The 26,201-nt window shown below is 40.8% G+C and overlaps 2 protein-coding genes across 2 annotated transcripts in view; one reads left to right on the forward strand and one right to left on the reverse strand.

Annotated features, from left to right (window-relative positions):
• LOC116359791 (uncharacterized) overlaps window positions 1-2,829 on the forward strand; it is a 31,341-nt gene extending 28,512 nt beyond the window's left edge. Inside the window, exon 8 of the mRNA XM_031813400.1 lies at window positions 1,978-2,829. Coding sequence (XP_031669260.1) covers window positions 1,978-2,196 — 219 coding nt within the window. The 3' untranslated portion in view covers window positions 2,197-2,829. The remainder of the gene's footprint in view (window positions 1-1,977) is intronic.
• On the reverse strand, window positions 2,773-26,201 carry LOC109879259 (angiotensin-converting enzyme 2-like). The gene is made up of 18 exons (XM_031813398.1): window positions 25,943-26,201; window positions 25,496-25,654; window positions 24,516-24,609; window positions 23,682-23,828; window positions 22,683-22,795; window positions 17,001-17,106; window positions 16,645-16,742; window positions 16,289-16,461; window positions 11,671-11,897; window positions 9,954-10,098; window positions 6,612-6,710; window positions 5,388-5,510; window positions 5,101-5,279; window positions 4,801-4,859; window positions 4,592-4,692; window positions 4,306-4,422; window positions 3,824-4,018; window positions 2,773-3,064 (listed from the first exon to the last, which is right to left on the reverse strand). The coding sequence occupies exons 1-18, from the start codon at window positions 26,132-26,134 to the stop codon at window positions 2,968-2,970; spliced, it is 2,424 nt and encodes an 807-aa protein (XP_031669258.1). The 5' UTR covers window positions 26,135-26,201; the 3' UTR covers window positions 2,773-2,967.

Raw genomic sequence — 26,201 nt, forward strand, 5'->3', positions numbered from 1 at the left:
CTTCGGGTATATTTGCAATTTGAAATTCACATAATTTGCATGTATTTAGGTTTAGGTCATAAAGTAATTTCTAAACAGTATAATAAAGGGATATTTACCACGGGTCTAGTACCCAAAATACACAGTAATACTTTTTAAACTCATAATCTGACATTTATTACCTTGAGTTCTCACCCAGATGGACCTTACTTTATCCAGGATGATTCCTGGGTTTAACTTAACACAACATTTAGTCCAGGATCTACTAGACTAACATATGGAAGTGTTTTAAGATGGTCATACCATGGATCATTTAGCTATTTGATGTAGAATTTTAGGACTTCTTTAGGTATATTTGATAAAATATTGAATTTGGCCTTTACTATTATAGCCCAAAGAAACACATAACATTCAGAAATGGTCAAAATGACAGTCAAAATGACAGTCAAAATGACAGTCAAAATGCATCATAAGGAAGGTTTTGATAGTTTTAACACGTCCTTTCAGTCTTGTGACAAACTGAAAAGCATCAGGAAGGATGATGAGGAGATCCAGGCGTTTGTCTTCTACATGAAGGCTGAAATGAGCAAACAACTCCGGTTTGAGTCCGCCTACTGCCAGGGCTGGTTCATCCACACTTCTAACAAGACCAAAGTAGTTTTGGGGAAACCCCAGGGGATGACGGGGGACCAGTCATTCTTCTTTGTCATCCATAAATGATGAAGAGGGTTTGTTGTTTCTGCATGTTATGTTTCTCTATAGTTATTTTATATACCATCATTTTATAACATGGTTGTTTTGAAGTGATCTGTCCTATATCAACGAGATATCAAGAAAGCTTAGGAAATAGTTGTGTTTTTTTGGACACACATTTAACCCCTTATTTGTGTTGGCACAAAGCTAATTCCATTCCATTTATTTGTATGAGTTCCCTTCAGACGATTCTCAAAGACTCTTGTGGGAGTCGTAAAGCAAAACGGAGAACACCATCGTGTTTGTGAGAGTCATCTTTCCATAGAGTTAGTAGGCCAAACCGTTCAGATGCTACAGACGTGTTTGTGAGAGTCATCTTTCCATAGAGTTAGTAGGCCAAACCGTTCAGATGCTACAGACGTGTTTGTGAGAGTCATCTTTCCATAGAGTTAGTAGGCCAAACCGTTCAGATGCTACAGACGTGTTTGTGAGAGTCATCTTTCCATAGAGTTAGTAGGCCAAACCGTTCAGATGCTACAGACGTGTTTGTGAGAGTCATCTTTCCATAGAGTTAGTAGGCCAAACCGTTCAGATGCTACAGACGTGTTTGTGAGAGTCATCTTTCCATAGAGTTAGTAGGCCAAACCGTTCAGATGCTACAGACGTGTTTGTGAGAGTCATCTTTCCATAGAGTTAGTAGGCCAAACCGTTCGGATGCTACAGACGTGTTTGTGAGAGAACTGATTTCCGGGATGGCTCATGGTCTGACAAACACAGCTGGAGCTCTGTCACCTTCCACCCCAGACGCGGAAGGGCAACATAGGCGGATGTGGGGGATCGAGACTCAGCAAATATCTCTGGCTTAAATTGACGGATTTAGATGGGGATTTTTTAAAATGACGTTCACTAGCTTGACACACAGATGTGCATCAATAGACTCTTAAGGATAAAGACTTTAAGATGTGTTCAATATAATTGCTACTATATGTATTTTTAGTTCACCACTAATTGCATATTTTTCAAATAACTTCATAGTCGTCAGTAAAGGAAATGAGACCAAGGACTATTGTTATTCTCTGTTGTGTTATTGTTATACCCTGTTATTGTTGTTCCATGTTGTGTTATTGTTATTCCCTGTTGTGTTATGGTTATTCCATGTTCATGTTGAATTTGAGTAGTGAATAGTGTTCCCAATACTGCACAGGTCCATTCAGGCTTTAAAAGCAGATTTCGGTAGATATGCACAAGGACTAAAAGGAATTGTTGAATAATAATAATATCTTTAACCTGTACATATCATTTCAGACTTGTGACCAACACAGACTGAAAAGCATCAGGAAGGATGATGAGGAGATCCAGGCGTTTGTCTTCTACATGAAGGCTGAAATGAGCAAACAGCGCCGGTTTGAGTCCGCCTACTGCCAGGGCTGGTTCATCCACACTTCTAACAAGACCAAAGTAGTTTTGGGGAAACCCCAGGGGATGACGGGGGACCAGTCATTCTTCTTTGTCATCCATAAATGATGAAGAGGGTTTGTTGTTTCTGCATGTTATGTTTCTCTATGTAGTTTCTATAGTGTATTTTTATACCACCATTTTATACCACCATTTTATACCATCATTTTATACCATCATTTTATAACACCATTTTATACCATCATTTTATACCATCATTTTATACCATCAATTTATACCACCATTTTATACCATCAATTTATACCACCATTTTATACCATCATTTTATACCACCATTTTATACCATCATTTTATACCACCATTTTATACCACCATTTTATAACATGTCATTTTGTATTGATCCCATGAGTCCCTGGAAAACAATGATGATTGCTGAGTGGGTTATACTGGCTACCATAAATGTACTGTAGATTCATTGAATGTAGAGTAACAGAGCCCAGGAAAAGAATGGATGTGTACTGATATTACAATACGTGTGTGTGTGTGTGTGTGTGTGTAATGCAGCAGTGGCCTGTTTATTCTGCTATTGCAGAGAGAAGTAGCTATGTATCATACACAAATAATTAGCATTTGTTTGTAGTTTTCAGTTATTGATCGTTTAGTCAGATGAGTAATGCTTTTATATGTTTCTGTGACTTAAGTCTTTTTTTATTTAGAATAAAAATATATTCTAAAACTGTCTTGAATTTATACATAATTTCAACGAATGATCCAACTTCTAATGTGGTCTTCTTGAAAGAGCTGTTGTTGTTGTTGTTGTAGGGGGTTTTCAGATCTGTCAAGTCAGCTGTCAAAACTTTCCCACTGACAATCAGCGACTCAGAACCCTGTCTGTTCATCGTCTTCCCTCTCAAATGTTTTGTTGGTCACGCCGTAGGGGTTCTCTGCGTTCTCTTCAGCTTTCGCTGCACATTTCCTGGAGAGATAGAAGAGATAGAACTGTCATGTGTCTTTAAAAATTGCTTAAATTAACATTTAGCAAATTGTGAGGTTGTTAATAAAATATGTTAGCAATTAATTTGTCTCTTCCAGACCTGGACCGAATACATGTCAAATACTTGAAGTTGTTGCTTTAGGTTGACTAGATTTTAGGATTAAGTTTGGTTCAAACTGTATTTGAACCTCTACTCTTTTCATTCCTTAAGACAACATAAAGCATCTCACAGTTGGCGCTGACCTAGGATCAGGTTTGCCTTTTAGATCATAATGAATATATGATTACATGGACAGGGAGGACCTGATCCTAGATCAGCACTCTTATTCTGGTATGCTTTATGAATAGGGTTGCAAAATCCTGGTAACTTTGCCCAAATTTCCCTGGTTTTCCAGAAATCCTGGTTGGAAGAATTTTGCAATCCTATAATGAATACGGCCCAGGCTCACTTCTTCCTGTCTCTGAAACCAGACATGATCAACCCTGTTTTATGTCCCAGACTCACTTCTTCCTGTCTCTGAAACCAGAGATGATCAACCCTGTTTTATGTCCCAGACTCACTTCTTCCTGTCTCTGAAACCAGAGATGATCAACCCTGTTATGAATACGGCCCAGACTCACTTCTTCCTGTCTCTTAAGCCAGAGATGATCAACCCTGTTATGAATACGGCCCAGACTCACTTCTTCCTGTCTCTTAAGCCAGAGATGATCAACCCTGTTATGAATACGGCCCAGACTCACTTCTTCCTGTCTCTGAAGCCAGAGATGATCAGGTAACAGCCCATGCAGACCACCAGTCCCATGACCACCCCAAACACCACCAGCCAGACGGTGACCGGCTGCTCCACGGGCGGGGCCAGCGTTGCTAGGAGACCCTCGAACTCCAGAGTTTTATCGTCCAGTTTGAATGCGTCATTGATTCGACCTCTGGACATCCTAGTGAGATGAACGATGGCTTGAGTCATGGGGTTATGGGTAATGTTTCATGTACAAACACTGGAATAAAACATCCATAAGAGGATTTACTGAATACTGGTTGGAAAATGCAACTTTGTTTATGGCTGTAGTTTCAGAAACCACATCAAGAATGCTACACAAAGTGTTATTACTCTGTTTCAGACAGTCTTGTGGTGTCGCTCACTCAATCAGTTCGGCAGATATGATCGGCCAAGGTTTGTTTTAGCATGTGTAATCAGCTCACGTTCAAGGGTTGACTCCTTTACCTGATAGCAGCCTCTACCTCAGCTTTGGGAATGACCACGGCAGAGTTGGCAGGGTCAGTCACCACAAAGTAGAAAGAGATTCTGGCTGTCTCCTTGTAGGTGTGGATGTTCTCTGTCCTGGAACAAAGATAATAAAATGATGTGATGTCACAAGAAAGTTCTAATAAATAATATTGATACAATATATATATATACATTCTGGAATGTGATGGGAGTGACTGACATAAAGAGAAGCAAAGCTGAGAGTGAGTGACGTCTAGGTGGACTTTTATTGTGAAACACTTACGTGAAAAGAGCTGCCGTCTTGTTGACCTCAAGGTAATACTGTCTCATGGCGTAGGCCATGTTGGCTTTGAACAGGTACATCTCGTTGGCGTTCCACTTGTACTGGAAGAGAAACAATTCAAGTCAGTTCAACTGGATTATATGAAGAGATCGTCCAAACGAAAAGGTAGTGGAGCTGTTTTACAACCAAGTTCAGCTTAGTGTACTCACTGCCTTGTCACCCATTGCTGCTTTCAGACTCAACCTCACTTTGTAGGCATTCTCTGAGACTGTGGAACAGATAGGAAATACGCATTATTTATAGAATATATCACTTTTAGCTACATCTAAAACTGCATAGAACATAGTATGGAGCGATGTATTGACTATGCATACTGGATAGTGAGCTAGATATCTGGACTCACATGGGTCCACTGTACGTTTGTACTACTTTGTGTGAAGCGATATATTGGCTATGTACACTAGATAGTGCCCTAGTATGGATAGGGACACTACTCTATAGGTACTCACATGGGTCCTCAGCTGCTTTCCATCCTGGCTTCCTGTTGTTCTTCCTGTTTTCTTCTAGTAGCCAAACATGGAGGTCCTTGAAGTAGTCCAGGAGAGGGGCGGAGTCCATCTTGGGATTTCCTGAAATCGTCTCCAGGGCTCTGGTCCACGACTTTGACCTCCCGAACTCCAGCATCGTCCTGTAAAATGAGATGTGGTTGTTAGTTTGATTACTTGTTCATTGGCCATTCAGCATTCTTAGAAGTAGACATGACAGACGCAACAACAAACAGATTTGGTAGGAGCACCTGAGCTTGTCCCCGGCTGCTGTAGAGTTGGTGATGTCACACTTGAATAAGGGACCAGAGTGGCCAGCTGCCTCACAGAGAGCCTTCTGGAACTGGAACTGATAGATAGTCCTGGTGAAGTATCTATGACAGAGACAGTCCTGGGTCAGATACAGTACATGTCCTGGTGAAGTATCTATGACAGAGACAGTCCTAGGTCAAGTACAGTACATGTCCTGGTGAAGTATCTATGACAGAGACAGTCCTAGGTCAAGTACAGTACATGTCCTGGTGAAGTATCTATGACAGAGACAGTCCTGGGTCAAGTACAGTACGTGTCTTGGTGAAGTATCTATGACAGACAGAGACAGTCCTGGGTCAGATACAGTACATGTCCTGGTGAAGTATCTATGACAGACAGAGACAGTCCTGGGTCAAGTACAGTACATGTCTATGCTTCATCATCTCCCACCACCTAAAGCTAAATGACTGGATGTGAGGGGTGTTGAGAATGGCTGGATGTGAGGGGTGTTGAGAATGGCTGGATGTGAGGGGTGTTGAGAATGGCTGGATGTGAGGGGTGTTGAGAATGACTGGATGTGAGGGGTAGTGAGATGAGACCTGATGAAGGAGTAGTGAGGATGGCTGGATGTGAGGGGTGTTGAGATGAGACCTGATGAAGGAGTAGTGAGAATGGCTGGATGTGAGGAGTATTGAGATGAGACCTGATGTTGGAGTAGTGAGAATGGCTGGATGTGAGGGATATTGAGATGAGACCTGATGAAGGAGTAGTGAGAATGGCTGGATGTGAGGAGTATTGAGATGAGACCTGATGAAGGAGTAGTGAGAATGGCTGGATGTGAGGAGTATTGAGATGAGACCTGATGAAGGAGTAGTGAGAATGGCTGGATGTGAGGGGTGTTGAGATGAGACCTGATGAAGGAGTAGTGAGAATGGCTGGATGTGAGGGGTGTTGAGATGAGACCTGATGAAGGAGTAGTGAGAATGGCTGGATGTGAGGGGTGTTGAGATGAGACCTGATGAAGGAGTAGTGAGAATGGCTAGATGTGAGGGGTAGTGAGGATGGTTGGATGTGAGGGGTATTGAGAATGGCTGGATGTGAGGGGTGTTGAGATGAGACCTGATGAAGGAGTAGTGAGAATGGTTGGATGTGAGGAGTATTGAGATGAGACCTGATGAAGGAGTAGTGAGAATGGCTGGATGTGAGGGATATTGAGATGAGACCTGATGAAGGAGTAGTCTCCGGACACGTGGAACAGAGCAGGCGGGTCACAGTATGTCTCATCTCTGGGTAAGGGCTCCACTACACCGACCATATCCCTCCTGGTAACAGAGTTAGCATCAATAGTTAGCATTCTAATGTCCCTATAGTGTATTGCGAAACCAACTATGAGGTAAAAACACTAAACCTCCACTAGAGCTGCTTCTTTACATTGATATACAACACTGATATATTGTTTATGATTCTTTATCTCCCATCACTGTGTTAACAACCCTCCAGGCAAGCTTCAATGCCATACAACTCTCCTTCCGTGGCCTCCAATTGCTCTTAAATACAAGTAAAACTAAATGCATGCTCTTCAACCGATCGCTACCTGCACCTACCCGCCTGTCCAACATCACTACTCTGGACGGCTCTGACTTAGAATACGTGGACAACTACAAATACTTAGGTGTCTGGTTAGACTGTAAACTCTCCTTCCAGACCCATATCAAACATCTCCAATCCAAAGTTAAATCTAGAATTGGCTTCCTATTTCGCAACAAAGCATCCTTCACTCATGCTGCCAAACATACCCTTGTAAAACTGACCATCCTACCAATCCTCGACTTCGGCGATGTCATTTACAAAATAGCCTCCAATACCCTACTCAACAAATTGGATGCAGTCTATCACAGTGCAATCCGTTTTATCACCAAAGCCCCATATACTACCCACCATTGTGACCTGTACGCTCTCGTTGGCTGGCCCTCGCTTCATACTCGTCGCCAAACCCACTGGCTCCATGTCATCTACAAGACCCTGCTAGGTAAAGTCCCCCCTTATCTCAGCTCGCTGGTCACCATAGCATCTCCCACCTGTAGCACACGCTCCAGCAGGTATATCTCTCTAGTCACCCCCAAAACCAATTCTTTCTTTGGCCGCCTCTCCTTCCAGTTCTCTGCTGCCAATGACTGGAACGAACTACAAAAATCTCTGAAACTGGAAACACTTATCTCCCTCACTAGCTTTAAGCACCAACTGTCAGAGCAGCTCACAGATTACTGCACCTGTACATAGACCACCTATAATTTAGCCCAAACAACTACCTCTTTCCCAACTGTATTTAATTTAAATTTATTTATTTATTTTGCTCCTTTGCACCCCATTATTTTTATTTCTACTTTGCACATTCTTCCATTGCAAAACTACCATTCCAGTATTTTACTTGCTATATTGTATTTACTTTGCCATCATGGCCTTTTTTGCCTTTACCTCCCTTCTCACCTCATTTGCTCACATTGTATATAGACTTGTTTATACTGCATTATTGACTGTATGTTTGTTTTTACTCCATGTGTAACTCTGTGTCGTTTTATCTGTCGAACTGCTTTGCTTTATCTTGGCCAGGTCGCAATTGTAAATGAGAACTTGTTCTCAACTTGCCTACCTGGTTAAATAAAGGTGTTCTCAACTAGCCTACCTGGTTAAATAAAGGTGTTCTCAACTAGCCTACCTGGTTAAATAAAGGTGTTCTCAACTAGCCTACCTGGTTAAATAAAGGTGTTCTCAACGAGCCTACCCGGTTAAGTAAAGGTGTTCTCAACTAGCCTACCTGGTTAAATAAAGGTGTTCTCAACTAGCCTACCTGGTTAAATAAAGGTGTTCTCAACTAGCCTACCTGGTTAAATAAAGGTGTTCTCAACTAGCCTACCTGGTTAAATAAAGGTGTTCTCAACTAGCCTACCTGGTTAAATAAAGGTGTTCTCAACTAGCCTACCTGGTTAAATAAAGGTGTTCTCAACTAGCCTACCTGGTTAAATAAAGGTGTTCTCAACTAGCCTACCTGGTTAAATAAAGGTGTTCTCAACTAGCCTACCTGGTTAAATAAAGGTGTTCTCAACTAGCCTACCTGGTTAAATAAAGGTGTTCTCAACTAGCCTACCTGGTTAAATAAAGGTGTTCTCAACTAGCCTACCTGGTTAAATAAAGGTGTTCTCAACTAGCCTACCTGGTTAAATAAAGGTGTTCTCAACTAGCCTACCTGGTTAAATAAAGGTGTTCTCAACTAGCCTACCTGGTTAAATAAAGGTGTTCTCAACTAGCCTACCTGGTTAAATAAAGGTGTTCTCAACTAGCCTACCTGGTTAAATAAAGGTGTTCTCAACTAGCCTACCTGGTTAAATAAAGGTGTTCTCAACTAGCCTACCTGGTTAAATAAAGGTGTTCTCAACTAGCCTACCTGGTTAAATAAAGGTGTTCTCAACTAGCCTACCTGGTTAAATAAAGGTGTTCTCAACTAGCCTACCTGGTTAAATAAAGGTGTTCTCAACTAGCCTACCTGGTTAAATAAAGGTGTTCTCAACTAGCCTACCTGGTTAAATAAAGGTGTTCTCAACTAGCCTACCTGGTTAAATAAGGTGTTCTCAACTAGCCTACCTGGTTAAATAAAGGTGTTCTCAACTAGCCTACCTGGTTAAATAAAGGTGTTCTCAACTAGCCTACCTGGTTAAATAAAGGTGTTCTCAACTAGCCTACCTGGTTAAATAAAGGTGTTCTCAACTAGCCTACCTGGTTAAATAAAGGTGTTCTCAACTAGCCTACCTGGTTAAATAAAGGTGTTCTCAACTAGCCTACCTGGTTAAATAAAGGTGTTCTCAACTAGCCTACCTGGTTAAATAAAGGTGTTCTCAACTAGCCTACCTGGTTAAATAAAGGTGTTCTCAACTAGCCTACCTGGTTAAATAAAGGTGTTCTCAACTAGCCTACCTGGTTAAATAAAGGTGTTCTCAACTAGCCTACCTGGTTAAATAAAGGTGTTCTCAACTAGCCTACCTGGTTAAATAAAGGTGTTCTCAACTAGCCTACCTGGTTAAATAAAGGTGTTCTCAACTAGCCTACCTGGTTAAATAAAGGTGTTCTCAACTAGCCTACCTGGTTAAATAAAGGTGTTCTCAACTAGCCTACCTGGTTAAATAAAGGTGTTCTCAACTAGCCTACCTGGTTAAATAAAGGTGTTCTCAACTAGCCTACCTGGTTAAATAAAGGTGTTCTCAACTAGCCTACCTGGTTAAATAAAGGTGTTCTCAACTAGCCTACCTGGTTAAATAAAGGTGTTCTCAACTAGCCTACCTGGTTAAATAAAGGTGTTCTCAACTAGCCTACCTGGTTAAATAAAGGTGTTCTCAACTAGCCTACCTGGTTAAATAAAGGTGTTCTCAACTAGCCTACCTGGTTAAATAAAGGTGAATTCTCCCTTGTTAAATAAAGGTGAAATAAAAAATATATAAATACAAATCAGCTAAAGCTAAATCAACTGTGACCTATGACAAGCTGAAGGAGCTCCAGAAGAGGTCCTTCCTTACTTCATCTCCCACCAGCGCTGCATCCACTGGTCCTTGGGGATGGTCCCCAGGAAGACCTGCCACCTCCACTCCTCTAGCATGTAGGTGAAAGGCAGGGTGGCCACGATGGTCAGGGCCTGCTTCATCAGGAAGTTGATCTCAGTCTCTGCATTGGAGCGGGAGGAAGAGGAAGAAGTGTGTGTTTGAGAGAGGGTACATCTAGAATGCTGACACTATATAGAAAACAGAGTGTAGTGGTCTCTGGTCAAAGAGTAGGGCACTTCTCGGGTGTTATCCGAGACACGGAGTCACTAGAGGAGCCATTTTGATGAAACAACGTGAAACAAAACCTACAACACGGTCTGACTCAGTGTCAATTATCCCCATCAGATATACATGTAGATTTGCTCATACCTGCCCTGGCCTTGGCCCTGAATCTGTCCTGACCCTGTCCCTGACCCTGGCCCTGTCCCTGACCCTGGCCCTGACCCTGTCCCTGGCCCTGTCCCTGACCCTGACCCTGGCCCTGTCCCTGACCCTGTCCCTGACCCTGTCCCTGTCCTGGCTCTGTCCTGACCCTGTCCCTGACCCTGTCCCTGACCCTGGCTCTGTCCTGACCCTGTCCCTGACCCTGTCCATGACCCTGTCCCTGACTCTGTCCTGACCCTGACCCTGGCTCTGTCCTGTCGCTGACCCTGTCCCTGACCCTGGCCCTGTCCCTGACCCTGGCCCTGTCCCTGACCCTGATCCTGACCCTGGCCCTGGCCCTGTCCCTGTCCCTGTCCTGGCTCTGTCCTGACCCTGTCCCTGACCCTGACCCTGGCTCTGTCCTGTCCCTGACCCTGTCCCTGACCCTGGCCCTGTCCCTGACCCTGGCTCTGTCCTGACCCTGACCCTGACCCTGACCCTGTCCCTGACCCTGACCCTGACCCTGTCCCTGTCCCTGACCCTGATCCTGTCCCTGATCCTGTCCCTGTCCCTGACCCAGACCCTGATCCTGTCCCTGTCCCTGTCCCTGTCCCTGTCCCTGACCCTGATCCTGTCCCTGACCCTGTCCCTGACCCTGATCCTGATCCTGTCCCTGTTCCTGTCCCTGACCCTGTCCCTGTCCCTGACCCTGTCCCTGATCCTGTCCCTGACCCTGTCCCTGACCCTGACCCTGTCCCTGACCCTGTCCCTGTCCCTGTCCCTGACCCTGATCCTGTCCCTGATCCTGTCCCTGTCCCTGACCCAGACCCTGATCCTGTCCCTGTCCCTGTCCCTGACCCTGTCCCTGACCCTGACCCTGATCCTGTCCCTGACCCTGTCCCTGACCCTGATCCTGTTCCTGTCCCTGTCCCTGACCCTGATCCTGTCCCTGTCCCTGACCCTGACCCTGACCCTGACCCTGACCCTGACCCTGACCCTGATCCTGTCCCTGTCCCCGACCCTGACCCTGACCCTGTTCCTGACCCTGTCCCTGACCCTGACCCTAACCCTGATCCTGTTCCTGACCCTGTCCCTGACCCTGACCCTGATCCTGTCCCTGACCCTGTCCCTGACCCTGATCCTGTCCCTGACCCTGTCCCTGACCCTGACCCTGTTCCTGACCCTGTCCCTGACCCTGATTCTGTTCAGGTGTAACTCAGGTATTCCATAGACCAGCTATAACAACAACAACAACTGTTGTCTAACTGTTATCCTCAGATCTAGATCTGCTTCTCCCACTACCTGCCCCTACCCCTGACTCAGGTGTCACCTTTATCCTCGACGAAGTCGTCTGGCAGGAGTCCCAGGGCCTTCAGGTGTTTGGGGGTGGCAGCGGACAGGGACATGATCTCCCCCACGGCCTCGTGGAAGCCCTCGTTAGCCCCGTCTCTCAGCAGGTAGGACAGGTTCCTGTAGGCCATCTGGTACTGGTTGTGTCCCATCTCATGATGCGCTGTCAGGAAGTGGTCCATGTTCACCTCCGTACACATCTTGATCCTGGAAATGGGGGAAATTTAAGAAGTAGACAAAGTCAGGGAAGTACAGTATAATAGAGTATAATACATTATAAAACAGTATAATACAGAATAATACAATATACTACAGTATAATGCATTATAATACGTATAATACAGTATAATATGTTATAATACATAATACAGTAATACAGTATATAATACAGTATAATACGTTATAATATATAATACAGTATAATACAGTAATACAGTATATAATACAGTATAATACGTTATAATACATAATACAGTATAATACAGTAATACAGTATATAATACAGTATAATACAGTAATGCAGTATATAATACAGTATAATACAGTAATACAGTATATAATACAGTATAATACGTTATAATATATAATACAGTATAATACAGTATATAATACAGTATAATACAGTAATACAGTATATAGTACAGTATAATACGTTATAATATATAATACAGTATAATACGTTATAATACATAATACAGTAATACAGTATATAATACAGTATAATACAGTAATACAGTATATAATACAGTATAATACGTTATAATATATAATACAGTATAATACGTTATAATACATAATACAGTAATACAGTATATAATACAGTATAATACGTTATAATATATAATACAGTATAATACAGTAATACAGTATATAATACAGTATAATACGTTATAATACATAATACAGTATAATACAGTATATAATACAGTATAATACGTTATAATACATAATACAGTATAATATGTTATAATACATAATACTGTAATACAGTATATAATACAGTATAATACGTTATAATATATAATACAGTATAATACAGTAATACAGTATATAATACAGTATAATACGTTATAATACATAATACAGTATAATACAGTAATACAGTATATAATACAGTATAATACAGTAATGCAGTATATAATACAGTATAATACGTTATAATACATAATACAGTATAATACAGTAATACAGTATATAATACAGTATAATACAGTATACTACGTTATAATACATAATACAGCATAATACAGTAATACAGTATATAATACAGTATAATATGTTATAATACATAATACACTATAATATAGTAATACAGTAATACAGTATATAATACAGTATAATACGTTATAATACACAATACAGTATAATACAGTAATACCGTATATAATACAGTACATTACAGTAATACAGTATATAATACAGTATATAATACAGTATAATACAGTAATACAGTATATAATACAGTACATTACAGTAATACAGTATATAATACAGTAATACAGTATAATACAGTAATACAGTAATTTTTTTATTTTTTATTTTTTTTTATTTCACCTTTATTTAACCAGGTAGGCTAGTTGAGAACAAGTTCTCATTTGCAACTGCGACCTGGCCAAGATAAAGCATAGCAGTGTGAGCATACAACAAAGAGTTACACATGGAGTAAACAATTAACAAGTCAATAACACAGTAGAAAACGAAGGGGGGGTCTATATACAATGTGTGCAAAAGGCATGAGGAGGTAGGCAAATAATTACAATTTTGCAGATTAACACTGGAGTGATAAAAGATCAGATGGTCATGTACAGGTAGAGATATTGGTGTGCAGAAGAGCAGAAAAGTAAATAAATAGAAACAGTACGGGGATGAGGTAGGTGAAAAGGGTGGGCTATTTACCAATAGACTATGTACAGCTGCAGCGATCGGTTAGCTGCTCAGATAGCTGATGTTTGAAGTTGGTGAGGGAGATAAAAGTCTCCAACTTCAGCGATTTTTGCAATTCGTTCCAGTCACAGGCAGCAGAGTACTGGAACGAAAGGCGGCCAAATGAGGTGTTGGCTTTAGGGATGATCAGTGAGATACACCTGCTGGAGCGCGTGCTACGGATGGGTGTTGCCATCGTGACCAGTGAGCTGAGATAAGGCGGAGCTTTACCTAGCATAGACTTGTAGATGACCTGGAGCCAGTGGGTCTGGCGACGAATATGTAGCGAGGGCCAGCCGACTAGAGCATACAGTATAATACAGTAATACAGTATATAATACAGTATAATACAGTAATACAGTATAATACAGTAATACAGTAATACAGTATAATACAGTAATACAGTATATAATACAGTACATTACAGTAATACAGTATATAATACAGTAATACAGTATAATACAGTAATACAGTATATAATACAGTACATTACAGTAATACAGTATATAATACAGTATAATACAGTAATACAGTATAATACAGTAATACAGTAATACAGTATATAATACAGTACATTACAGTAATACAGTATATAATACAGTAATACAGTATAATACAGTAATACAGTAATACAGTAATACAGTATATAATACAGTACATTACAGTAATACAGTATATAATACAGTAATACAGTATAATACAGTAATACAGTATAATACAGTAATACAGTATATAATACAGTACATTACAGTAATACAGTATATAATACAGTAATACAGTATAATACAGTAATACAGTAATACAGTATAATACAGTAATACAGTAATACAGTATAATACAGTAATACAGTATAATACAGTAATACAGTATATAATACAGTACATTACAGTAATACAGTATATAATACAGTAATACAGTATAATACAGTAATACAGTAATACAGTATAATACAGTAATACAGTATATAATACAGTAATACAGTATAATACAGTAATACAGTAATACAGTATAATACAGTAATACAGTATATAATACAGTATAATACAGTAATACAGTATATAATACAGTATAATACAGTATAATACAGTAATACAGTATAATACAGTAATACAGTAATACAGTATAATACAGTAATACAGTATATAATACAGTACAATACCGTATAATAAGTTCATATTTCTGATGAATATTTAATCATTACAATTGATGCTGAGTGTAAGGAGGTATAGCCTACAAAATCAGATAAACTCCCTCATATTTAATTCTACATGTGTGTACAGCATTTTGAAAAGCAGTTCAACGTGCTGTGGATTTTTACATTGATGACTTCTGTTTCACAACAGAATTCCTTCATATCTTTATGACATACTGCTGCGACTAACAGGAAATGAATTCTATATCAGTAGTTAGTGCCTGCAGTCTCTCTGTCCCTTCCTAAGGCTCTACTTACTGCGTGTCCAGGGATAAATACAGTAGGAACATGATTCCTGTTACCTGAAGTCCTCTCTGTCCCTCCCTAAGGCTCTACTTACTGCGTGTCCAGGGATAAATACAGTAGGAACATGATTCCTGTTACCTGAAGTCCTCTCTGTCCCTTCCTAAGGCTCTACTTACTGCGTGTCCAGGGATAAATACAGTAGGAACATGATTCCTGTTACCTGAAGTCCTCTCTGTCCCTCCGTAAGGCTCTACTTACTGCGTGTCCAGGGATAAATACAGTAGGAACATGATTCCTGTTACCTGAAGTCCTCTCTGTCCCTTCCTAAGGCTCTACTTACTGCGTGTCCAGGGATAAATACAGTAGGAACATGATTCCTGTTACCTGAAGTCCTCTCTGTCCCTCCCTAAGGCTCTACTTACTGCGTGTCCAGGGATAAATACAGTAGGAACATGATTCCTGTTACCTGAAGTCCTCTCTGTCCCTCCCTAAGGCTCTACTTACTGCGTGTCCAGGGATAAATACAGTAGGAACATGATTCCTGTTACCTGAAGTCCTCTCTGTCCCTCCGTAAGGCTCTACTTACTGCGTGTCCAGGGATAAATACAGTAGGAACATGATTCCTGTTACCTGAAGTCCTCTCTGTCCCTCCCTAAGGCTCTACTTACTGCGTGTCCAGGGATAAATACAGTAGGAACATGATTCCTGTTACCTGAAGTCCTCTCTGTCCCTCCGTAAGGCTCTACTTACTGCGTGTCCAGGGATAAATACAGTAGGAACATGATTCCTGTTACCTGAAGTCCTCTCTGTCCCTCCCTAAGGCTCTACTTACTGCGTGTCCAGGGATAAATACAGTAGGAACATGATTCCTGTTACCTGAAGTCCTCTCTGTCCCTCCGTAAGGCTTGTCACTCTGCATGTCCTGGGCTACGTAAAGGGAAAGTGAGATACCTAGTTTGTTGTATAACTGAATGCATTCAACCAAAACGTGTCTTCCGCATTTAACCCAACCCCTCTGAATCAGAGAGGTGCGGAGGGCCGACGTTAATCGCCGCCCACGTCATCAACACCCGGGGAGCAGTTGTTGTCGGAGGTTAAGTGCCTTGCTCAAAGGCGGAACAGCAGAGTTTTCCACCTTGCCTGCTCAGGGAGTCAATCCAGCAACCTTTTTGTTTACTGGCCCAATGCCCTTACCTGCTAGATGAGTTAAATGCAGGATGAATACGATTCCTGTTACCTGAAGTCCTCTCTGTTCCCCATGTCCCAGGCTGTAGGGTGGCACACTACCTTCCTGCCATCAGTCGGTTTCTCCAGCATAGAGTCCTTCCAGAAGTTATCAAACATCTTGTATAGACCCACCGACATGAAAAACTTCTCTGCTTCTTGGAACAGTCTGTCCTTAGGCCATTTCTGGGAATTACAGAAAAGGTGTTTAACTCAGGGTATTTTAGGAGGTAAGAATTGAAAGTAACAGAAGTCACCATTAAAGTCACACTTGTTTCCTTCAGATCCAATCCACGATTCCTAGTCTACCATTTTCAAGGTTTATGTTGGATACATACAATAGCAGATCATGATTTATTTTCACTCAACCTGTGCGATCATAGCGTTCGTCACATCAATATCGATTTTCTCTGGAAAAGGGGTTGAGATGGGGTAAAGACCTGTCCAAAACCTTCCCCACATGTCACCTGAAAAAGGTAATTAGAGAGAGAGAGAGAGAGAGAGAGAGAGAGAGAGAGAGAGAGAGAGAGAGAGAGAGAGAGAGAGAGAGAGAGACAGAGAGAACAGAGAGAGAGAGAGCGAGAGAGAGAGAGAGAGAGAGAGAGAGAGAGAGAGAGAGAGAGAGAGAGAGGAGAGAGAGAGAGAGAGAGAAGACCTTCATAAACTGACTCAGTCATGTTCCAGCAGTGTTGGAGCGAAAGCTGAGCCCTGTCCAGTGATCTTACCCAGTAGATGTGCAGGTAGGCCCCCCTCTGGGTGGATGTGTTCAGGGTGTTTGGCCTGCAGCTTAGACCTCACATAGGCATGCAGCTCTTTGTAGAGGGGGAGGATCTGGAAAGACACAATAGAGTTGATGGTGTGCAATAACACATAAAAACACAATATCTTTGATGTGGCAAGTCCCATTTGCAGAATGCAAATAAAGCACACTGGTTGAGGTAAAGGATGACATATAACGGATTCCAAACATCTAACTCTAATTCGTTGTGTTACCAGCAAAAATATTGTAATCAGATTACAGGTACAGATATGATTACTTCTGGTATTACTTTTAAATTCAGAAAGGAAACAAACAAATGATTTGACACCTTTCTGTTTCTCAATGACATTCAAATCAGCATTGGAAAAAAAGGGACACTTTTTTTTAATACCGAGGTTAAGACAGTTTCAGGTTGGATATTCGACAGATATTCATTCGCCTGTAGTTTTCCTTACGTCCACCAACAGCAGTTAGGGACCGTCAACATAGTGACAAATCAATTTTTTCACATTTCAATAGCTCTTTAACCATTACTCCTACAACTTTCAGAACTGATTGTAGCTAACCTGATGGCATAGACACACATTGCACACACTTTCTTTTGTTCATTTACAACTCGCACTATTTAAAATTATTTATGTACATTTTTGAATTTCAATAGCTCCTTGGTCATGTGACCTACTGACATGAACAAGGTCCAGAATGTCCACTGAATACACTTCTATATTGCACACCCTTTAGTTTGTCCATTTTCATCTCATATGATTTTACATTAATTTTTCTCAATTTAAAATTTCAATAGCTCCTTGGTCATGTGACCTACTGACTTCAAACAAGGTTCAGAATGTCCACTGACTATACCTTCATATCGTACACTCTGATGTTTGTCTACTTTCATCTCATGTTATTAGATTAAATCTGTAAACTTTACATCGGTGTTAAAAAATTAAAATGTTGAAGTTAACAAATGTTCCAACCTCGCAATAACTATCTTTCACATGGACACTGAAAAGCACTGCAAATGGCTGTATGTGGTTTGGATCAAGGACAGGAGAGGTGTTCGAACAGAGGTGCTTAAAACTTCTTCGGGATCAGTGTCCCTTCCGTGGGTCGGTTGAGCTAACATAGGCTAATGCGATTAGCATTAGGTTGAGCTAACGTAGGCTAATGAGATTAGCATTAGGTTGAGCTAACGTAGGCTAATGAGATTAGCATTAGGTTGAGCTAACGTAGGCTAATGAGATTAGCATTAGATTGTAAGTAACAAGAACATTTCCCAGGACAGCACTGATCCCAAATAAGTTTTAAAGGAAGGCGCACAGGTAGGCCTCATGAAAAACAATGTTTCATGAGCTCTTTTTAATCACAGTAATAGGCAGTGATTCGTCAGACACAGTGAGCTTCATAACGTGAAAGAATCCTTTTCATAGCATCACTTTCATACTGTACATGAAGACAAATCCTTCTATGTTGCACGCAGTTTAGAAGGTGAGGAAGAGACTCTAGAGGACAGGAAAGATGACATACAAGCACAAAGTGATGAAGAGTACTCCAGAGACAGAGAGACAGAAGGTGAGGAAGAGACTCTAGAGGACAGGAAAGATGACATACAAGCACAAAGTGATGAAGAGTACTCCAGAGACAGAGAGACAGAAGGTGAGGAAGATACTCTAGAGGACAGGAAAGATGACAGACAAACACAAAGTGATGAAGAGTACTCCAGAGACAGAGAGACAGAAGGTGAGGAAGAGACTCTAGAGGACAGGAAAGATGACAGACAAACACAAAGTGATGAAGAGTACTACGGAGACAGAGAGACAGAAGGTGAGGAAGAGACTCTAGAGGACAGGAAAGATGACAGACAAGCACAAAGTGATGAAGAGTACTACGGAGACAGAGGGACAGAAGGTGAGGAAGAGACTCTAGAGGACAGGAAAGATGACAGACAAGCACAAAGTGATGAAGAGTACTATGGAGACAGAGGGACAGAAGGTGAGGAAGAGACTCTAGAAGACAGGAAAGATGACATACAAGCACAAAGTGATGAAGAGTACTACGGAGACAGAGGGACAGAAGGTGAGGAAGAGACTCTAGAGGACAGGAAAGATGACATACAAGCACAAAGTGATGAAGAGTACTCCGGAGACAGAGAGACAGAAGGTGAGGAAGATACTCTAGAGGACAGGAAAGATGACATACAAGCACAAAGTGATGAAGAGTACTCCAGAGACAGAGAGACAGAAGGTGAGGAAGAGACTCTAGAGGACAGGAAAGATGATATACAAGCACAAAGTGATGAAGAGTACTCCAGAGACAGAGAGACAGAAGGTGAGGAAGATACTCTTAGAGGACAGGAAAGATGACAGACAAACACAAAGTGATGAAGAGTACTACGGAGACAGAGAGACAGAAGGTGAGGAAGAGACTCTAGAGGACAGGAAAGATGACAGACAAGCACAAAGTGATGAAGAGTACTACGAAGACAGAGAGACAGAAGGTGAGGAAGAGACTCTAGAGGACAGGAAAGATGACAGACAAGCACAAAGTGATGAAGAGTACTCCAGAGACAGAGAGACAGAAGGTGAGGAAGAGACTCTAGAGGACAGGAAAGATGACAGACAAGCACAAAGTGATGAAGAGTACTACGGGGAGACAGAGGGACAGGACAAGTGAGTTGTGCTAAAAGAATGACCAGACCAGGAGCAAAGTCCTTTTCCATTTCTATTAAGATGGACAGGTGGAAGGAAATAAAGCCCTTATCGGGTACCTCAAATCTACACCAGCCACGGACAGACCTGCTGTATTCTGAATGTAATAAGGTCAACCCATGTTGCACCTTAGCATTCAAATACAAGCATGTCAAAGCTAGTTACAGCCCGGGAAAAAAGCCTCACCTTACTTCTGTGCCTCGGACACCTGCACCTTTCAGTCATGTAAAGCCACATACATGTTTAGATGACAAAAAAGGCAGAGCAAATATAGCAAATATGTCAACATCATGGTATTCAGATTTGGTGAGGTGACACACCTACGAAGTTAGAGAAGATGTAGGCCTGTAAGATATACATTTTTAATTTAGAAAAATGTATGTAAAATCTTGTGAGATGAAAATGGACAAACGAAAGGGTGTGCAATATAGAGGGACAGTCAGTGGACATTCTGGACCTTGTTTGAAGTCATTAAGTCACATGACCAAGGAGCTATTGACATTTAAAATTTAGAAAAATTCATGTTAAAATGTGTGAGATGAAAATTGACAAACTAAAGGGTGTGCAATGTGTAGGCCCACTGAGTGGACATTCTGAACCTTGTTTGAAGTCCGTAGGTCACATGACCAAGGAGCTATTGAAATTCAAATGTAAAAAAAGTTTGTACTTTGTTTACGCTCCCTAACTATTTCAACTAGGAATACAAAATGCTGCTCACATTTCCACATGTTTATTAGCTTTGGAAAGCAAATCAATGTCCAAATCTGGTGTGCGCAATTTTTCCAACATCATGACACTTATTTGGAGGTCTGTGGCTCAAATGGTTTGAAAGCCATTGAAGTTTGAAAGCGCGAATATCCAACTTTAAACTGTCTTTACCTCGGTCATTTTTATTTGTTCTGCCTGAGCGAGTCTGACCACAAATTAGAGACCACTATGATGACACAACAAATGCGTTTGATGGATCGCAGGAATATTTTTTTGTATGCTACAGTCCAAACTATGTCTTCTGATGGAGTGACTGCTGTCGGCATTCAAAGGTTATCCAACTTCAATAGACACTTGGAGGTAAGGACGACAGTAGTGGTGTAGCTCAACGGGCGATATGGACATCACTTATTACTGATATCTAGGCTGCATAGCGCATGGATGTGAATCACACTTGCAGCGCTCTCATTTAGCTATTTGTGCCTTACGGATTGTGGATGTTGTGAATGTGGGTGGCTGTTCACAAATGTATATGTGTATTTTAACCCAATAATGGTTGAATATAAGAAGTTTAAGCTGCCTATCAATCGTGGTTTTTGTGACAGAACCAAACGGAAGCAAACAGAGCAAAACAATAGTTTCTATTGGACAAATTGAGGTAGGTCCCTCCCCGTTATGTCCAGTTTGCTTCCGTTTAAGAAACGTTTTGCAACAGAAAAGGCGTAATGAATATGCCAGTATACAGCCAGTATAAAATGCGTTCTTGCAACCGCTTCATAGTGCGGATCCCAGCCTATGGAATACAAGTTTGAGGCAGTTCCTCCCTTCTCAACGCCCCCGTCATATTTTTCTACATATTGGCAAAAAAATAAAATAATAATTAAGATGACCACGAGAAAGCCCAATCAGTCGTCGATGACAACAAAATCATAACCTCGCACATACCCGGCTAATTAGTCCTTAGTTATTGGGTTATACTCAGGTAAAACTATTTGACTAATCTATATTTCCATATTTCCAAGTCCTATTCTTTAAGATCAAGGGGTATTACATTAATTGGAATGACAGGAATATGACAGACTGGTGTTTAATGTAAAGATATAGCCTAATCCTATTATATTCTATACAGTAGTAGAAAGCGATGGGTTAGAAGAAGTCTACATAACCAACCCATTTAGGTAAAATGAAACATCCATATATGGCCAGCTATGTAAACTTTAACATGAACTTATCCTGCAGTAGATGTTGTTCAATTGGTAATATTGTTTTGTATCTTCTTCTAATGCCTCTTAAGCAGTGGTTAGTGGTTAGAGCGTTAAATCTCCGAGCTGACAAGGTACAAATCTGTCGTTCTGCCCCTGAACAGGCAGTTAACCCACTGTTCCTAGGCCGTCATTGAAAATAAGAATTTGTTCTTAACTGACTTGCCTGGTTAAATAAAGGAAAAAATAAAATAAATTGGGATGAGTCTTGTCCTGGAGGCAGAACTGAGCGATTTCAGCTAGATAGGCCAGCTGCAGAGTCAAAATTGGCTATATTTTTAATTTAAGGTTACGGCTAGACATTATGGGTTAGCAGTGTGGTTAGGGTTAACATTAGGCTTAGGTTTAAAATCAGATTTGATGACTTTGTGGCTGTGGAAGCTAGTGACCACTTTGCAGCGCTGCCTCCATAAGAAGATTCATGACGAAAAAACGCTAACCTGTGCTTCTTAAGTGTCTAAAGGTATTCGGATTACGTTACTGTGTTTGTGTAACAGTATAACTTCAGACCGTCCCCTCGCCCGCGAACCAGGGACCCTCTGTACACATCAACAACAGTCACCCACGAAGCATCGTTACCCGTCGCTCCACAAAAGCCGCGGACCCTGCAGAGCAAGGGGAACTACTACTTCAAGCAGGTGACGTCACCGATTGTAACGCTATTTAGCGCGCACCACCGCTAACTAAAATAGCCGTTTCACATCCGTTACACTTGGGTAATCCAAAGTTTGCAGAACTGATTACAATTTTGGACAGGTAACTAGTAACTGTAACGGATTACATTTAGAAAGTAAAGCCCATAACTTGCACAATACAGTAATATATACAATAACAAATACATCCAATAATACAAAATAGTATCAATAATATTTTATTAAAAGTGTATTTTTTTTGCTACATACAATACATTTAATTTGTATGTGAGAAAAGCTCAGTGTAGTTGAAGCACCACAACAGTCGACAACGTACCTCTTTGTAAATGCGCCTCACATCGGTCATCAGTTGGCCCCTGGCGTAGTTGTATGGGCTGTCATCGGTAGTTTCATAGTTGGACCGCCAATAATCTCCGTAGTCCTCATAATCTGTGGCGATAGATATAGTAGTAGTAGTTGGACAGGTTTGCAGTAGTAGTATGGTAGTAATATAGTTGTAGTATATTGGTAATATATTATTTGTAGTATAGTAATATAGTAGTAGTATAGTAGTAATATATTAGTAGTGATATAGTAATATAGTAGTAGTGTAGTAGTAGTAGTAGTAGTAGTAGTAGTAGTAGTATAGTAGTAATACACTAGCAGTAGTAGTAGTACAGTAGTAGTAGTAGTAGTAGTAGTAGTAGTAATATAGTAGTAGTAGTAGTAGTAGTAGTAGTAGTAGTAGTAGTAGTAATATAGAAGTAATAGTAGTAGTAGTAGTAGTAGTAATATAGAAGTAATAGTAGTAGCAGTAATATAGTAGTAATAGTATTAGTAGTAGTAGTAGTAGTAGTAGTAGTAGTAATATAGAAGTAATAGTAGTAGCAGTAATATAGTAGTAATAGTATTAGTAGTAGTAGTAGTAGTACTAGTATAGTAGTAATAGTAGTAATTATAGCAGTAGTAGTAGTAGGAGTAGCACTATAATACTAGTAGTAGTAGTAGTAGTAGTATAGTAGTAGTATAGTAGATGCGCAGTAGTAGTAGTATGGTGGTGTACTAGTAGTAGTACTCGTAGTAATAATATCAGTATAGTAGTAGTAGTAGCAGTATAGTAGTAGTACTCGTAGTAATATTAGCAGTATAGTAGTAGTAGTAGTAGTAGTATTAGTAGTAGTAGTAGTAGTAGTAGTATAGTAGATGCGCAGTAGTATGGTGGTGTACTAGTAGTAGTACTCGTAGTAATAATAGCAGTATAGGAGTAGTAGTAGTAGTAGTAGTAGTAGTAGTAGTAGTAGTAGCAGTATAGTAGTAGTAGTATTAGTAGGTCTACCATTGAGTTTGGCAGCTTCGTTCTTAAGGTCCACATAGTCTTCATACAGAGGCCTCATCTTCTTCCCTACCTCCACTCTCCAGCCCTCCCATACATGCAGACGCTCATAGTAGTCACTGTCCATGTTGGCCATTACACTCTCCAGCCCTAGACATTAGACACAGTAGTAAACCAGTTGACAAAAGGCTAGTTCATATTGGAAATAGAAACTCCAGCACACCGGTATTCTTGTCCATTCCCTTGTATTTGTGTTATTATTTTATGTATCTTCGCATACAGGAATATCATTGAGCTGGGATTCCTTTTTTCATACACAACATTAAACCACTATCTGACCTCAGATTTCTGAAGCCATCTCCCTCACCAAGACATCCAAAACCTGAAGTGAGGAGACACCTTTTACAAGAAATACTATTCCTTCAAAAGTAGGGGAGTTTTTTCGGCAGGGCTTTTTGTTGTTGAAGTATCTGACAGAGTGACTAGTAGTCTTGAGATATACAGTTTTTATATAAAAGTCTAGGGTCTGCATCCCACTGGTACACAATTTAGTACACTACCTTTGGCCCTAAATAGTGCACTACTTTTTACCCTATATTTTGCTCTACGTTTGACACTACTAGGGCCCTGGTCAAAAGTAGTGCCCTATATCGGGAATAGAGTGCCGTTTGGGACTCAGTCAATGACCTTGGACATCCGTAAAAGGGCAGTCGGTCGTAAAGTCAGGTTGCCACAGCCGAGCTGACAGTTGGTACTTTGTACCCATACCAAATGGCACCCTATTCATTACTTAGTGTCCTACTTTCCCCCAGGGCCATGTGGGACTCTGGCTTTTACCTGGTTCCAAAGTTTGACAGTCGAAGGGGTCTTCTCTCTTGCACACCGTGCCTGTACTGTAGATGGAGCTCATCTCATTCATCACTTTGTTCAGCTGACATGAAGTACAACAACAACAACAACAACAACATTAACAACAACAACAACATTAACAACAACATTAACAACAACATTAACAACAACAACAACATTAACAACAACAACAACATTAACAACAACAACAACAACATCAACAACAACATTAACAACAACAACAACATTAACAACAACAACAACATCAACAACAACAACATCAACAACAACAACAACAACAACAACAACAACAACATTAACAACAACAACATCAACAACAACAACAACATTAACAACAACAACATCAACAACAACATTAACAACAACAACATCAACAACAACAACATCAACAACAACAACATTAACAACAACAACATCAACAACAACAAAAATAACAACAACAAGTTATGCTATGTTGCCTGTTCCCTTGAGTATTTGACTAGCCTGTAATAGAAGCGATGAGGACAGTCAGACTAATAGAAGAGATGAGGACAGTCAGACTAATAGAAGAGATGAGGACAGTCAGACTAATAGAAGAGATGAGGACAGTCAGACTAATAGAAGAGATGAGGACAGTCAGACTAATAGAAGAGATGAGGACAGTCAGAGTAATAGAAGAGATGAGGACAGTCAGACTAATAGAAGAGATGAGGACAGTCAGACTAATAGAAGAGATGAGGACAGTCAGAGTAATAGAAGAGATGAGGACAGTCAGGCTAATAGAAGAGATGAGGACAGTCAGACTAATAGAAGAGATGAGGACAGTCAGGCTAATAGAAGAGATGAGGACAGTCAGACTAATAGAAGAGAGGACAGTCAGACTAATAGAAGAGATGACAGTCAGACTAATAGAAGAGATGACAGTCAGACTAATAGAAGAGAGGTAGCAGTGAAAAAATGTGTCTTACATGTGCCGCTTTGTCTGCGGACAAGGCCCCAGAGCCCTTGTCCTGGAGGGAAATCAGCTGGAGTTTGATCAGTGGATCCCTGATCTGATCGATTGGAAACTTCTCCGACTCCTTGGATACTGTGCTGTAGTATTCTCCCCAGATTGCGCTCTGTACACCCTGAAACCATTAACAAAACATTGACAGAAATGACATTTGATTCCTAATATTAACAATACAATACAATAGACAATATCAAATAACTAGTTGTCTGTCTGGTGTTATGTGTTGAGATGTAGCCTACTAATCCAAAATTGACAGCAATATACCATTATTGACATTGTTCAGAACCAGAACCATAGATCCACCGTGTTTCTCAATTCAGTCAATTCAGTCAAGCCAGTCTTGAAGATGGCTTTGAAACTCTGCCTTTCATTAGTGCCACTTTAAATCTACCAGAAAACTTACCAGTTTGTCTAAATTCTCCTGGGAAATATCTGTGTTGTACGCCCATGATGCCAGGGAATACTGATACATGAGATGAGTAGCGTTCCCATCAAACTGGTTCAGAAACTCCTGTGCCCTTCTCTCTAAGTCTGACTGTGCTGCCACACAGGCCACAGCAATCAGCCCCACTAGAAGAAGCCTGGTCATAGACATCCTGTATGAATGTCCTCTACAGTCACACTGAGACCGCTTCAGTTTCTTATTCACTTATATCTAACTA

Source organism: Oncorhynchus kisutch, unplaced genomic scaffold, assembly GCF_002021735.2.
Source record: "Oncorhynchus kisutch isolate 150728-3 unplaced genomic scaffold, Okis_V2 Okis05a-Okis16b_hom, whole genome shotgun sequence".
NCBI lineage: Eukaryota > Metazoa > Chordata > Actinopteri > Salmoniformes > Salmonidae > Oncorhynchus > Oncorhynchus kisutch.